The 13,837-nt window shown below is 37.1% G+C and overlaps 1 protein-coding gene across 8 annotated transcripts in view; it reads right to left on the bottom strand.

The window, feature by feature from the left end:
- FRY (FRY microtubule binding protein) overlaps nt 1-13,837 on the bottom strand; it is a 227,936-nt gene that overhangs the window by 136,468 nt on the left and 77,631 nt on the right. Inside the window, exon 1 of one of the 8 annotated variants that reach the window (XM_069012405.1) lies at nt 1,099-1,273. The exons of the other annotated variants lie outside the window; for them this stretch is intronic. Coding sequence (XP_068868506.1) covers nt 1,099-1,159 — 61 coding nt within the window. The 5' untranslated portion in view covers nt 1,160-1,273. Of the gene's footprint in view, nt 1-1,098; nt 1,274-13,837 lie in introns of those variants that run through there. 8 annotated transcript variants of the gene reach the window in all.

A 13,837-nucleotide genomic window follows, 5' to 3' on the forward strand; every position in this document is an offset into this window, starting at 1 on the left:
GAGGGAGGTGGGTGGAAGGAAGGCGTTATACTCAATTTGAGATACTGATCTCCTTAACAAATTTAGTTTTTAGTGCCTGCTTTTGAAATAATAAATGTTATACAAAGAGAAGTACCAGAACAGACCACAGAAGCATTTAGTCTGAATATCTACATATTGTAGGGTACTGGTCACCACATAAATACTGCATTAACTTAAACCCTTTACCTAGAGAAAAACAGCTCATTCCCCAGGAGAATGAATGGTGATGCACAGGGAGGAGAGCATGGTAACCCTGATGCCCAAGGACTCTGCAAGAGCAAAGAATCTACAGATCAAGTTTAGAAAATTGTATACATATTTAAAGCTCCTATCCTACAAAAATCTGTAACAAAGTTTAACCATGCTTGATCAACTATAAAATGTCCGTACCATTTGGGGGTTTAATTCTGTCTGAAGCACATGTTCTTGTTTCCAACACGAACCCTTATTTTTCTACTAAATGTGCAATAAGCTGTATTTCAAATTATACTCTTATCCCACAGCATATTTTAATTGAGCACAGGCTATAACCATATTATTTTCTCAATGTTATGTATTTTTTAAAAATTAAAGACAAGGAATAAATACGGAAGTATCATTGAAATATCAACCATGGTTGTCCTCACAAGCATATACTATTGCCACAGAAAAGCCTCCTGACATAAAATCACTGCTAGAATTTTCCATGAATTGATCATTTCCCCGATCAGAAAAACAGTTGTAAAAAAGCACAGTAGTTTTAGTGCAACACACGGTCAAAAGCTGATACTGGGGATGAGTACCAAATTAAATTATCATAAGAGAGCCCATGCTATGGTCTGCACTACAGGTATTTTTCCTAAAGCTGTGAGAGGAGCCAAAACAACTGAATGATCATAATGCACAAGCCAAGAATCTGTGCTACTCTGGATATAACTCCAGCCATAAAGAGTTACTGACTTTTCAGTATCTTTAAGCAGAAAAAACAGAGGTTGCATTTTTTTTTTTTAGTAAACTCTGTCAGATTTACACTTTAGCAACAATGGACGAACTAATAAGACAAACACAAACATCTATCTGCAGTATTTTCATACCTACCGAGACCCTTTATAAAGCCGATCACGCTGGATTTTCTCCAACATGCTACTGTAATATCCATGAGCCTGTGAATACCTGAAATGTTCCCCTCCTTCAGTCAGAACAGTTAGAATCCTTTTCTAACTAAAATTGAAAAATAAATTAGTTGTTTCATAATCCTGTTTCACACTTCCCCACTGCTTGTGAGGAAGACATTTCCTTCAGTTTCTTGGCATTGCTTTTCAATAGACAAATGCTGAAGAACTGCAATGTGTGAGCTAGAGCAGGCCTGCGGATCAGCTCAGCCTTTCCATAACCAAAGGGGTAATTTTTAGCTTCAGCATATGATGATGACCACTCACAGAGTGGCTGCACGTCTATATTTATCCAGAAGTACATACTATGCTGACAGATTAGTGAAACTACTTCAGGCACTCCAAGAACATGAGACAGGATAATGGAGTTCGACACAAACAAACCACACATATCAAACACATGTATTATCATACAATCCAAGCTGAAAGCAATTAGTATAGAAATGCAAAGCACGGAGACAACACAGGATGGGTTTTGTTTTGTAACTAAAGTCCTTTGGCCAAAAGTACATACAGTCTAAATTCCTTTCGATAAAACCAACCCAGTATCTCTTCTTTTCCCGTGCCAAGAATCAGTGAGAAACCACATATCCTTAAGAATAACTGTACATCTGCTGCAATAACTCTTGAGAAAATTTGCTTTGTTTTAAAATAGCAATTATAACATTAAAAAGAAAATGAAAAAGACATCATTAAATAAAGCATGAAGAATTTAATTTACAAGGATATGGTTAATGCACCACAAAAGGTTGCTTTTTCACCTTTTGAAGGAGAACATTCCCAATTAATTCAAGCTTGACAGAGAATAAAAAAAGGGAGCTTTTGCTGAAAGAAACATATTAAGATCTAGCAGATCCATTCTTATCTTGGTAAAATGAACTGTATGATTCCCAAGAAAAATGTTAGTCCAGCATATTAGTAAGATGCAGTAATAGCACAATTTAATGTAAGCATTATTTTCATAATTAATTTGCATGTTTCAAGAAAAAATAACCATAAAGGTATAGAGTTAACCAATAAAACATAATACTAATGACTTGAAATATCTATGATAGAAAATAAACTTATTTAAAGTACAGGACTTTATAACAAGCAATCAATGCTACTAAAGTCTGCTCTTTTTTGTGTTTCTGACTCTTTCTTAGGAGGACTTACAGTAAAAAATAAAAGACCAGGAAGAATTCAGTGGACACCAAGTCCCACATCCAGACTATTTGGAAAGTAAAAGTGTAAATTATGGTGGTACTGGTCTTGGCCTTACTCTTCATAGGGGTTACAACGCAGTGTAATGACTCTGTTCTCAACTGCATGCTTACATAAATATAGTAAAATAATTATTAAAATGAATGTAAGAAAATGCAATTTTATGGCCTGTAGTGATTTCTAAGGTCCATAAAAGCTGCTGTACAAATCTACCATAAGCAACAGTTCTGCAGACCCAGTTTCCTTCTCTAGTACTGGAAATGAATTACACTTCCAGCTGCAGTAAGGCTGGCCTGCACTGGCCCAGGGATGGAGAGATGTGTAATAACCCTTTGCAAATACATGTCCCAGGCAGAGAGTATCGACTGTGGAGCTTTGAAACTACACTTACTGGAACATACTGCTTCAAAGCTTCCTCTACTTTAATAAAAAATGTAAAATAAACAGTAAAAAACACATAGACAAATATTCATATTACATGAAATTGAGTCCCTGTGAAGGATCATTTCCCTCAAGGTAAGGGAATTCTTTTCAGTGAAGAATTCCCTCACTGACAGCTGTATGTAGACACAGACATTAGGTACAGGCACATACAGATAAGAATATATAACAAAGTCTATATGAAAAAAATCTCAAACATATTTTCCCTCTTAGTAGAACAAGGTTGTCTCCAAAACTGGAAATCTCAGTAAACATGTATTCTAAAACTCCAGACTCTGAAGACTATCTAAAACTGTTCAGGCAACTATTGGAGAAGACAATCAGTCATTTTGTGCAGCTGTCTTGGCAAGAACATGACACAAAACTATCCCAACTCATGCTGACTTTCAAAAGCCTATTTAATGCAAATACAGAAATCAGGAAGAGTTTCTTTGGTTGACCAACTAGACAGATGGTCTGCAATGAAACAAAGATAAAACCCAAACAGTTGCATGCAAAATAAAAGTCTGGAAATTCCTGTGCCAGAGGAAATACTATCTAGTCTAGAAGATAAAATAGAGAAGAGACAGTGAGATCAGTGGGGAAAAGTACAAAAGAAGTTCAAGATTCTGGAGCAAAACAGCTCATTTGGAAAACAAGTCTAAAGGGAATAGATTTGGGAGAATATCCAATAAAGTCTTGAGATGACCTCAGCTCTCCAAAATGGATATCCTCAAATACTTGATTATGCTGAAACTATAAGGGAGAAAAGGCTAATTTATACATTTCAGGTTCCTTAATTTCTTTAAAGAGACATGCCTCAGGAGAATAATTTGTGTAAACTGGCACGGGAAGAGAAAGGAAGAACATACCTTCCAAGATAAAGGCACTCCAGGACTTGGTTACCAATTTACCCAAGATACGACCAACATTTTAAATTATTTCTGTCTGAGTATACAGTGAAGAAATGCTGTTGCCAGGTTTAGATACACTTATTCCATTCTTTTCACAGTACTTGTGGAACTACAAAAGACACTTTCAAATCCTGTAGACTTGGAAACTTCCTATTCCTTTTAGCCTAATAGGAGAATACAAATTTCATGTGAACTCAAGGAACAGCAAAGATAGAAAACAGGAGACAAATTAATTAGTGCATCCACTAAGAAGTGGCAGAATGGCCAATAAAGTGTAAGCTTTGGCCAACCCAACTACTCTACCCAAGGAAAAGGAGGCATGAGCGTTGTGTGTGTATGCACGTGCACACGCTTGCCATTCAATTTATTTTCAGTATCTTAAACAAACACATGCCTAAAACAGACCATATGATATCCTCAGTGAGACTGAACATTTTGGGACATAAGGCTAACTCCTTATAGCAAACTCATTCAGCCCTCCCCTGAATCCAAGGGTGGACAATGATTTGCAGAATGGAGCCTAAGAACATGTCCCAGATGTGGTAAATTTTTAACAATCAGATCCAATCCTCTGCAGGATAGAAACAAAATGCAGCATCCATGAAAAAAAATATATGGCCACTCAGTAGGCCTTATGGGTGCTAAAATATCACTTGTGGGGAATGCTCTTCTCTGCACGTCTACAAAGAGTTCGTATGTTCATTCCACTCAGAGATGCTTATGAAGCTGCCATCTTCTGTGACGGATCCCACCAGAAAATAATCAGTTTAATAGAGACATCTTTGCCCAAACTCAGGGAAACATTAGTCCCTACATGACTGTAACATATAGATAGGTCTTATTGGAGATGGATGTGGTGAAGTGCCTGTTCGCTTTGAAGCCAAGGATCTTGTTCAACCTAGAACCTTGGAAAGGCTAAAACTGTTGGTTTGGCTTTATTAGGCACTAGCAACCTTCTGGCCCTCACATCCCAGCTGCTGGCAGGTAAATGTTAAGCTTTGTAACCCTCAGAGGAGCACTGCAATTCTCTACTAGAGCAGTAATTGATGTGAGAGTCTGTAGAGGAAAGCAGTGAGTGGAACACATTTTCTCCCCTTGCATATGCAGAGGATTCAAGAATGATGATTGCCAAAACAAATAAACAAACAGGAAATCCTGTCATATGTGTCCATTGATTTCTTTTAAAGGCCTTTTCACTGACTTGGCTAAGCTCCTAGTAACTATGATCCTGTAAGACGTAGCCTTTCCCTCTCTCTTTCTCCTAAGTGGCAGGTCAGGGGTTGAGCAGCTTAACAGTGTTCCCTAGGTTCTTATCTCAGATCCTTGCAAGACATGAGCAAGGCAGGAAAGCAATTCTGCTTCCCTCCCATTCTTTTTGCTCACCATTTATTTTCCTGCTTCTTTTTCTCTAAATCATTATTTTCTTGTTTGCATATACCATGTGCTGAAGATATGTTCTGAAGATATGTGAGAATACAGGCATGTAACATAAAGATTTTTAACTGTACCAGTTCTAGAATTTGCCTGGTAATTATGAGATTAAAGACTGAAAAAGCTAAATGACATGGAAAATCTTGTGGAAAATCTAAAACAGTTTTCACATTTGAGTATTTTATTTAGGGGTAACTTCTCACTAAAGGAAGCATCTTTGTTGCTTCTGATGGGATCCAAATCAAACAAAAATACTTCTCAGTTCCTGTGTTTTATATGGTAATGACACATTGCCTCTTTGAAGGCTGACTTGAGATTAACAATATACTTTCAAAAGATTTCAAAAATCTTGGTATCTTTTCTACATAACTTTTTACATTTTCCAGTTATTCCAAAAGAAAAAACTCCAAAGAAGGGTGAAAAGATATTTTCAGATGAGTAACTGTTGGGGTTTTTTTAAACAAAAAATGAAACAGAGACAAGGTTTATTTCTGAAACCACACCAGAATTTCTTTGGGCTCCAATAGAACTTAAAAGCCATTTTATTTTAAATAAAGACATTCATAATCTTCTTTTACTCTTTTTTTCAGGTACTAGGGCAAAGAGGCTAAGCTCCACTTTGGTTTTATTGCATCAGAAAATAGCTTCCTATAAGAATTTCAGACAGACATTTTGTTGCATTTGCTTTCCTTTTCAGAGACAGGGAGATGAAGACACTCCTGTAATTTTGTGGTTGATGGGTGTTAGCAGAAGAATTATTTTTAGGGAACTTGGAAAAGGGCCTAGGAAGTAAAAGGCTTAAAGAGTCCAAAAAAGAAGGAATAGTTACTTCCAGAAGAGGGACTGCTAACAAGCAGGGAGGATGTGACCTATATCTTCCTTTACTGCTGTGCTGATTTTGGTCGGTGTAGAGTTAATTTTCTCCACAGCACCTGGTATGGGGCTGTGTTTTGGATTTGTGCTGTAAACAGCATTGATAATACAGGGATTTTTCAGTTACTGCTGAACAGGGCTTACACAGAGCCAAAGGCCTTCGCTGCTTCTCACCCTGCCAGCGATGGACTGGGGGTGCACATGGAGTTGGGAGGGAACACAGCTGGGACAGCTGACCCCAGCTGACCAAAGGGAGATCCCAGACCATGTGGTATCATGCTCAGCATGTAGAGCTGGGGGAAGGAGAAAGAGGGGTCATTCAGAGTTACAGTGTCTGTCTGCCCAAGTTACTGCAAGGCGTAATGGAGAGCTAGCTCTCCCAGGGATGGCTGAACACCTGCCAGTCCATGGGAGTGAGCCAGTGGCCTTGTGGTGCTTAGTTGCCAGCTGACTTTAAACCATGATATCCATACATTTTCTCTTTGTGCCAATATACTTTTCCTTTTCTACTTAAATGTTTTGCAATACAACTGTAAGTCTGTGTACAAAGGAATTTTGAAAAGATATTTAAATTGTTTATTTTTTACTAGAGAGAGACATTAAATGCTTGCATCTGAGTCCTATTCCAATTTCAACAGCTACCTCAGATGTTTGAACTGGAACCGTCCCTGAATTTTTGTTGTCTGTTTGTTCACACTTGCTCTTCCAAACTCCTGACATGTTGGATGATGCTGTTAAAAACTCTTGTCTTGCACTGGAATGGAAACAGCATATTGCATGTGGATGACGTGTCTTATGTGCAATGTACACGTGTATGAAAACCTGAGTGTGTTGTGATGCACTCATGCAAACAAGCAGTACTTTATTACTGATTTACAAAAAGAAACAGCTTCTAGTTCTAGTGATATAACACTGTTCAACATCTAAGAGTTGGTTTCCTAGAGCTTTGCTCATTTCATGCCAGAATAAAGATGTCTAGTTATGTTTCAAAGTCTAGTTATGTTTCAAAGTGTAGTACTACTAAGGAAAATCTTAAAATTGTACTTGCCTTCTTGACCTCATCTTCTGGTGCACCTGATCTACTCTATGGGTGTCTGTTAGGGAAAGTTACAAATTTAGCCACCTACAGACCAAGTATCAAACTTAATCTAGCCATCCAGGCTCTGGGTAAATTGAGACCGACATTTCTAGGTGATCCATCTTACCCTTCTTAGATTCTTACCTTAAAACAGAATAAATCACTTTCTAGAGGTGCCCATCACTCATTCAGTGATTTCTGAAAGAGAACTGACAACAAAGATATACATCCCAAAGTTATTAGTGATGACTCTCACTCTTAAATCTGTAGACTCTTCAAGAATACCTTGTATGGATTAAAATGCACTGTGGTGCATTTTAGCTGCTGCTGGCTAGAACTCCTGCCCTTGCTTGTGTGGGTGGAAAATGGCACAACACCAGCAGTAAACCAAGCCACAGGCTGGATCTGTGGACTGGCAAGTTAAACCTTCACACACCAAGAAGGCTTTCACAAAATTTTGTGAAAGCCTTCTGTGATGACACCACAGGAGGGATTTCTCTGAATAAAGACTAACACAAGAGATACATCAATCATGTTTCCCTCTACAGTGGAGCACACAAAGTAACATCTATACAAAGAAAAATGAAAGAAAAAATTCTGCAGCCAAAACCTGGATTAATATTTATCAATCCCCTACTCTACGTCTGATCGAACCACTGTCATTACTTAATACTGGCTGCAGCAGCACACTCATAACATTGTCTATCTTCCATAATAAATGCTATTCAGCCTCTTTGCTTACAGCTGTCTTTTATCAGCCACAGACCATTATGATGCCATAGTATCTAATAATGCTTTATTACATTACATTAACAATTCTTTGAAAGTGGGTTCATTTGCTTCTTAGCCACAAACCTAAATGCAAATGCAAATGTTTGCTGCTTTGATAGACTGCAACTCCAGGACAAAAATACTTTCTGTGGTGACTGAAATACAAGATAATTCCTTTTATCATCCACATGAGCTCAGTGAAGGTTTCTGAAAATTTGGGTTGAGTGCAGCTGCCCACTGAAAAACTTTCACTTGGAAAAACAAGTGGAGTGCATGAAATTTAGCTGCTGTGCAAGGGACCTTCTGCATGAGCAGTCAGTTGCAAATACCCAATACAACATGGATGGGACATTGCTCTCATGCTGGTCAGTGGGCCATGACAGAAAACTTCTTCCATGGATTGAAATGTCTAAATGTTTTGGAATGCCAGAAACATGTTATTAAATTTGGAGAGGAACAGGCACCTATTGAGATGAACTCCGTGTAATTTAATTATGAAAATAAAGAAAGAAGCCTAGGGTTCACACTGAATTTTTCAAATAAACAGCTTAAACCCTGCAAAAACAGAGTAATTCATTAGAAAAATCAAAGAGCCTAATCAAATCTTAAAATAATAAAAAGATACTTTTTATAGTATATTTGAAGGGAAATTCAGTATTCCTGAGGGCTGGGACAAAACTAAGGTTGTATCAGATTTTCTCAAGCATCAGCAAGGGCAATCCAGGCAATCACAGCACAGCTGGCCTGATACTCATCCTGGAGTGGCTGCATTTGACTAATAATGAACCAAAGTATGATAATACAATGCAAAAATCATAGGTTTATGGAAAATAAATTTTATGAAATTAACTATATATTTTTATGAGATTTTAAATTTGGTTAACAAGGCTGAATGTGTAGTCTTACATTTTTGCTTGGCAATTGGATTGGTATTTTACCAAACTCTAAAATCAATGTTCACAACAAATACAGATTAAAAGATAGTTAACATCTATGAATTAAGGAAGAATCATACTGCAATGAATGTACTTCTAGTGGAGGTACAGAGACCAATTCTTGGTTCTATACTATTTATCCTTACTGTTAATGACATAAAAGAAAAACTTTCCTTGAAAGTTTACAGGCAAAACTGAAATTAAGAGTGATAGACAGAAAAAATAGCAAAAAAAAGTCTTTCTATTCTGTTTGAATAGCATTTGAAGCTTAAATACAAGCGAATAATACATGAGATATTAATTCTAACCTATGGAGGATTGCATAGCCAGAAACAAGGCTGCACAGACAGAATAAAGCTTTCTCTTCCTGGGAAACACTGATGATGAAAAAAGGCCTGAGACCAGGATGACTAATGTGTTGAAAACAGGCTGCTATTCTTGTGACCTGAAGAGCTATGGAGAGCCTTTTCAAGCAGTATGAAAAAAAGCAAAAGCAGGAAAGCTCTAGTGCTTCACTGTCAGTGGCTCTGCAACCACTGCTGGGTGCTCAGTCCTGTTCTGGTGTCTGCAGCTTGAAAAAAGATGCTGGCGAACTAGAGGACATTCGGGAAAGGCAACTGTAACTCATGACTGCAAAAGTTGCCTTTAAATTTAATTTAATTTGACCATGAGAAAGTTACAGAGTCATATCCTCTAACGGCAGGAATTTGCACTTATTGTTCCTAAGATGGCACCTATTAGCAAAATACATTTCATGGAGCCTCTTGCCCCCAAATGCCTTTTTTAGACAACACAAGCACTCAGGCACATCCAAGCTGAGATTCATTACAATAAACATGTCTAAAGCAGCCCATCTGAACTGTACCCCTGCACCTCTTCACTGGCTATCAGGAAAACCAGTCTTGATTGTGTAAGATGTAAAATATAAACACTAATGATGCCTGAAAGTTAGGTGAGATGATTTCCACGCCCATTAAGCATGAATATGGGGAACAGAAATTTGCTAAGAGACAGCTTTTTGTTCAGTAACATCCAATGTCCAGAATTTTAGACTAGACAAATGCATTAAATAAGTTAAACACAAAGGGAGGAAAATTAATTGCCAGAATGCTATTAAGTCTGGTGCTGATTCTTCCATTACTGGAAATTTTAAATTACGATTTTTTTTTTAAGATGTGCTTTGTCTCAAATAGAAATTAATTCAGAGAAGCCATAAAGCCTGTTCTATGAGGAGCACAGATTGGATGACACAATGTTTTTTCTGGTTGTATAATTTATGACTTGTTGAATATATTAGTAGAAAACATAGTTCTGAGAACAATCTCTCATTGGTAAAACTAGGATACAGATGTTGCAAGAAGGATTCTCCTTTCTCTAATCTTGATAATATCAAGAAGCAGAAGTCTGAATTCCCATCAGTACTTGATTTCTCTTTGTACATCCAGGTACAAATATATATTGTATGATCAGAGTATCTTTGTGATATATGTAATGTTCTCCTGCTCTAATGGTTTGATTGCTGAACATGCTTTGCCAAAACAGAGACTGATTTTAAGGGGTTTTTTTTGTAGAAAATACTTCAAGAGAACATAAAAGTGAAGGTAACTTATTGGGATGAGTTGGTTTCCATGTTTTAAAGGAAGAGTACACTGCCTGAATAATTTATAAATATGCTTCATAAGTAAAAGGGATAACCATGCACACCAGTGGTTTGCCTTAAGAGAATGCTTATACAGAAAAGTGAAGCTCTCTAAAAGTGCAGTGATGTGCTCCAGGAAAGTCACCTTTCACTGTCTGAGTGCTTGAGGAGCAGAGAAGAACCACAGCTGAAATGCTTATTGAAAGTTATGTTCACTTGCACATGAAGGCAGACTGTCCTGAGAATCTGGAAAAGGCTATAGTGCATGTTACAGATCACCAACAAATGCCTGGTCATCAGCTACAGAATTAAGCCCCATAAATACAAAGATCCAAGGCTTTCTTGTACAGTAGCACAGTCTGAAAGAAAATTGCTTAAGAAAATAGTATATTAAGAAAGGATATGGTAATGCCATACGTATTACAGAATCTTGTATTCTAATTATTGGACATAATTATTTTCATTCTTTCCTTGGGGCACCTAAGAATCCTTTCCTTGCGGCACCAAGTCAATTGTCCTGCCTCCATCCCAAAGGGAACTTTGTAACAAAGCTGTGGTTCCAAAAGGGTCAGGAGAGCTCAGAAGAAAAACACGTAACTCTAGCATTAAGCAAACAGGCCAGAATTGTTCTGTTAGAAATCCCTGATTCTCACTGCAGAAAGACATTAAAACCAGGAGAATACTGACCTAAAAAATGCACAAATGGTTTTGGTAATAGGTATGTAATCAGAGAATTCAAAGCGAAGAGTGCAGGCAATTTTGCCAACAGTGTTCCATGAACTGTGATCTTACAATAAATTCCATTAGTTACAAGCATCAGATGTTGTTATGGGACATCACTTCACATCAAAAACAATGACAAGCTATATTAGCATAATGGGTTATTATTCCCAGATCCATGTGATCAGTACTCCATGGCAACCCAATGATAATGAATGCCTTTGTCAGTAAGAAAGCATGTACAAAACTATAAGAAACATGAACCTCATGCACCTGAAATGGTACATAAGGCTGCTAACATATTAAGAATTTAAACACCAGCATTGACACTTCTCTCTGTATACACACAGACATTTTCCCCATCCTCTCAGCCAACCATCGCCTTTGTGAGGACGTAGCATTTCCAGGACACTTTCGCTCAGGGCTCATCAACTGGGAAGTTGAGTGCTTAAAATCAGCCTGTGGAACAGAAACCAAAAAAAATGACCCAAATGATAAATCACTTGGGTAAATCTGGGGAAATTTTGCTGGTAAATTTACTGGGTAAAGCAGCATCTCAGAACAGGACCTACAACAGCCAACACTGCCTTCGATACATCCCCACAGCAACCTCTCATTGTTGGGCCACTTCAAACGTTCAAAGCAGAAGAGAGAAGCAGCTCCTCTGCTTTTCAATTTGGCTGTAACTGCTTTTTATGGAACAGCTTAATGGCTAAAAAACTCATCCAGAATGTGATTGCTTGGGGTTGAATGCTTAATTTAACTTCAAGGTTTTGAAATCCCATCTCCAACCTTTAAAAAACCTTCATCTGGAATAACTAATACAGTAAATTTAAAATAAACTTTATGGTTTGTTTTTTTTTTAATGAAATCAATCTAATTCCAATTCCATTGATGTAAACAGTTAAATACTCTCTAGTTTTCCATGAAAAAGCCTTAGGACAATATTCAGCTTTCCGAAAATGCTGCTCAGTATATATTACTTAAATTATCAATGCAGATACTTATTAGATTTTCAGGACACTGTGCCAATTCTTCTACAGTTTATGGAAAATCACAGCTATCATTTGAATCCAAAATGCATATGATTGCATGATTCAAAACAGAAAAAAGAGATTGAAAAAGACTGTAATTAATCACACTGATCACTTGTGTCTAATGAAGTTTAATGTTCACTGGTCACTTGTGTTTAAGAAGTTTAATGACTTCATTTTCTGTATTTAATAGAAAGACATAATTTTTTATTTATATTTACACACACATACATACATATAACAATAATGTAGAGATTTGAACCTACCAGCCAAATGTTTCAAACTCTGCTCCTTATAAAGCAGGTAAACATATCCAACCTAATAAATGTAAACAATACGAACTTGAAATGCCTTTTCTGGATTTAATATTACAAAACTGAGAATTCTGTATCAAAGTCATGCCCCAAGGACATCATCACAATACAAATGTAATCTTTAAAATGCATGACATCTCAGTCAGACAGGTTTTAGGAAAGTTTACCAATAAGGTTAAAATTTGGTAAGTAAGTGTGCTAGCTATGCAAGAGGTTCTGAAAAGCATTTTACACCTCTTTGTACTTAATTGAGAAAAATGCTTGATTAAAATCAGTGGTAGCAAGTTTGAAAAAACCATCTCATTACCTTGCAGGGATAGATTCCTTAATGTAATGAGAAAATTACCACAGAAATTAGTAACAGACTTTATGGTGATCTAGAAACAGTGGTATTAATATTAGGCAGATAGTCCTTCTAAGTATCTATTAATATCAAAGCACATAATAAATTTAAATAAATATCTAACTTGCCAGCAGTGTGATGCTTCCATTTCACAAGTAGTCCTTGAAGGACTACTGCTTGTCCTCAAATAAATGAAAAACTCTTACTTGTAAATGCCTTTCTCAGAGCTCCATTGTAGCAGTCAGTCACCTGGAATTCCCACTTTGGGCAAAAGAGAGCTGGGAATTGGCCCAGGAGCAGCTACGCATATACATGGACCTTCTGTCACTGCAGCTGCAGTGAGAAATCCTGTTCCTCCCCTTCCAGTGAAGAGCTGGCCCTTACACTGCAGTTGAGGCATGTAGCCAGTCTTGTTTTTTCATGTTTTAAAAATAAATTCTATCTTGAAAGACATTTACAGATACACATGGTAAATAAATTTTCAGAATTTTACTCTAAATAATTCCTTATTTCATTTGATTATTTCTCTCTTTTTTCATTGCTTATACTTGTACATTTCAACGTGCATTAGTATACTTAGACGTCACAACATGCTATTTACCTTCTTTCAAATCCCTGATGAGGAGATAAAGTAAAGTCCATCCCTGCAGTACACAACTGCTTAGCTCAATCTAACGCGATAACAAACCATCCACAAGGACACTTTAGTATTTACAGTGCCTCATGCCAGTTTTTAATGCATTGCTCATAAAACTATTATATTTAAATGTATGCTGAGTGACACTCAAGTACTCCCTAGTACTCAAATACATGGTTTGTTTCTTCATTCAGCTGAGAACTCTGTAAAAAGTGCCCAGATCTGTCTGACACCCTCTCCTGGGAGATGCTACCACAGACTAGTTTTTGTTTTTAGCTTAGACACTACCTCCTGTATTGGAGGAGAAGTCCATTAGGATGTTACCTGCTACTGCATTACAAGTAATAATAAAT

Source organism: Aphelocoma coerulescens, chromosome 1, assembly GCF_041296385.1.
Source record: "Aphelocoma coerulescens isolate FSJ_1873_10779 chromosome 1, UR_Acoe_1.0, whole genome shotgun sequence".
NCBI classification, from domain to species: domain Eukaryota; kingdom Metazoa; phylum Chordata; class Aves; order Passeriformes; family Corvidae; genus Aphelocoma; species Aphelocoma coerulescens.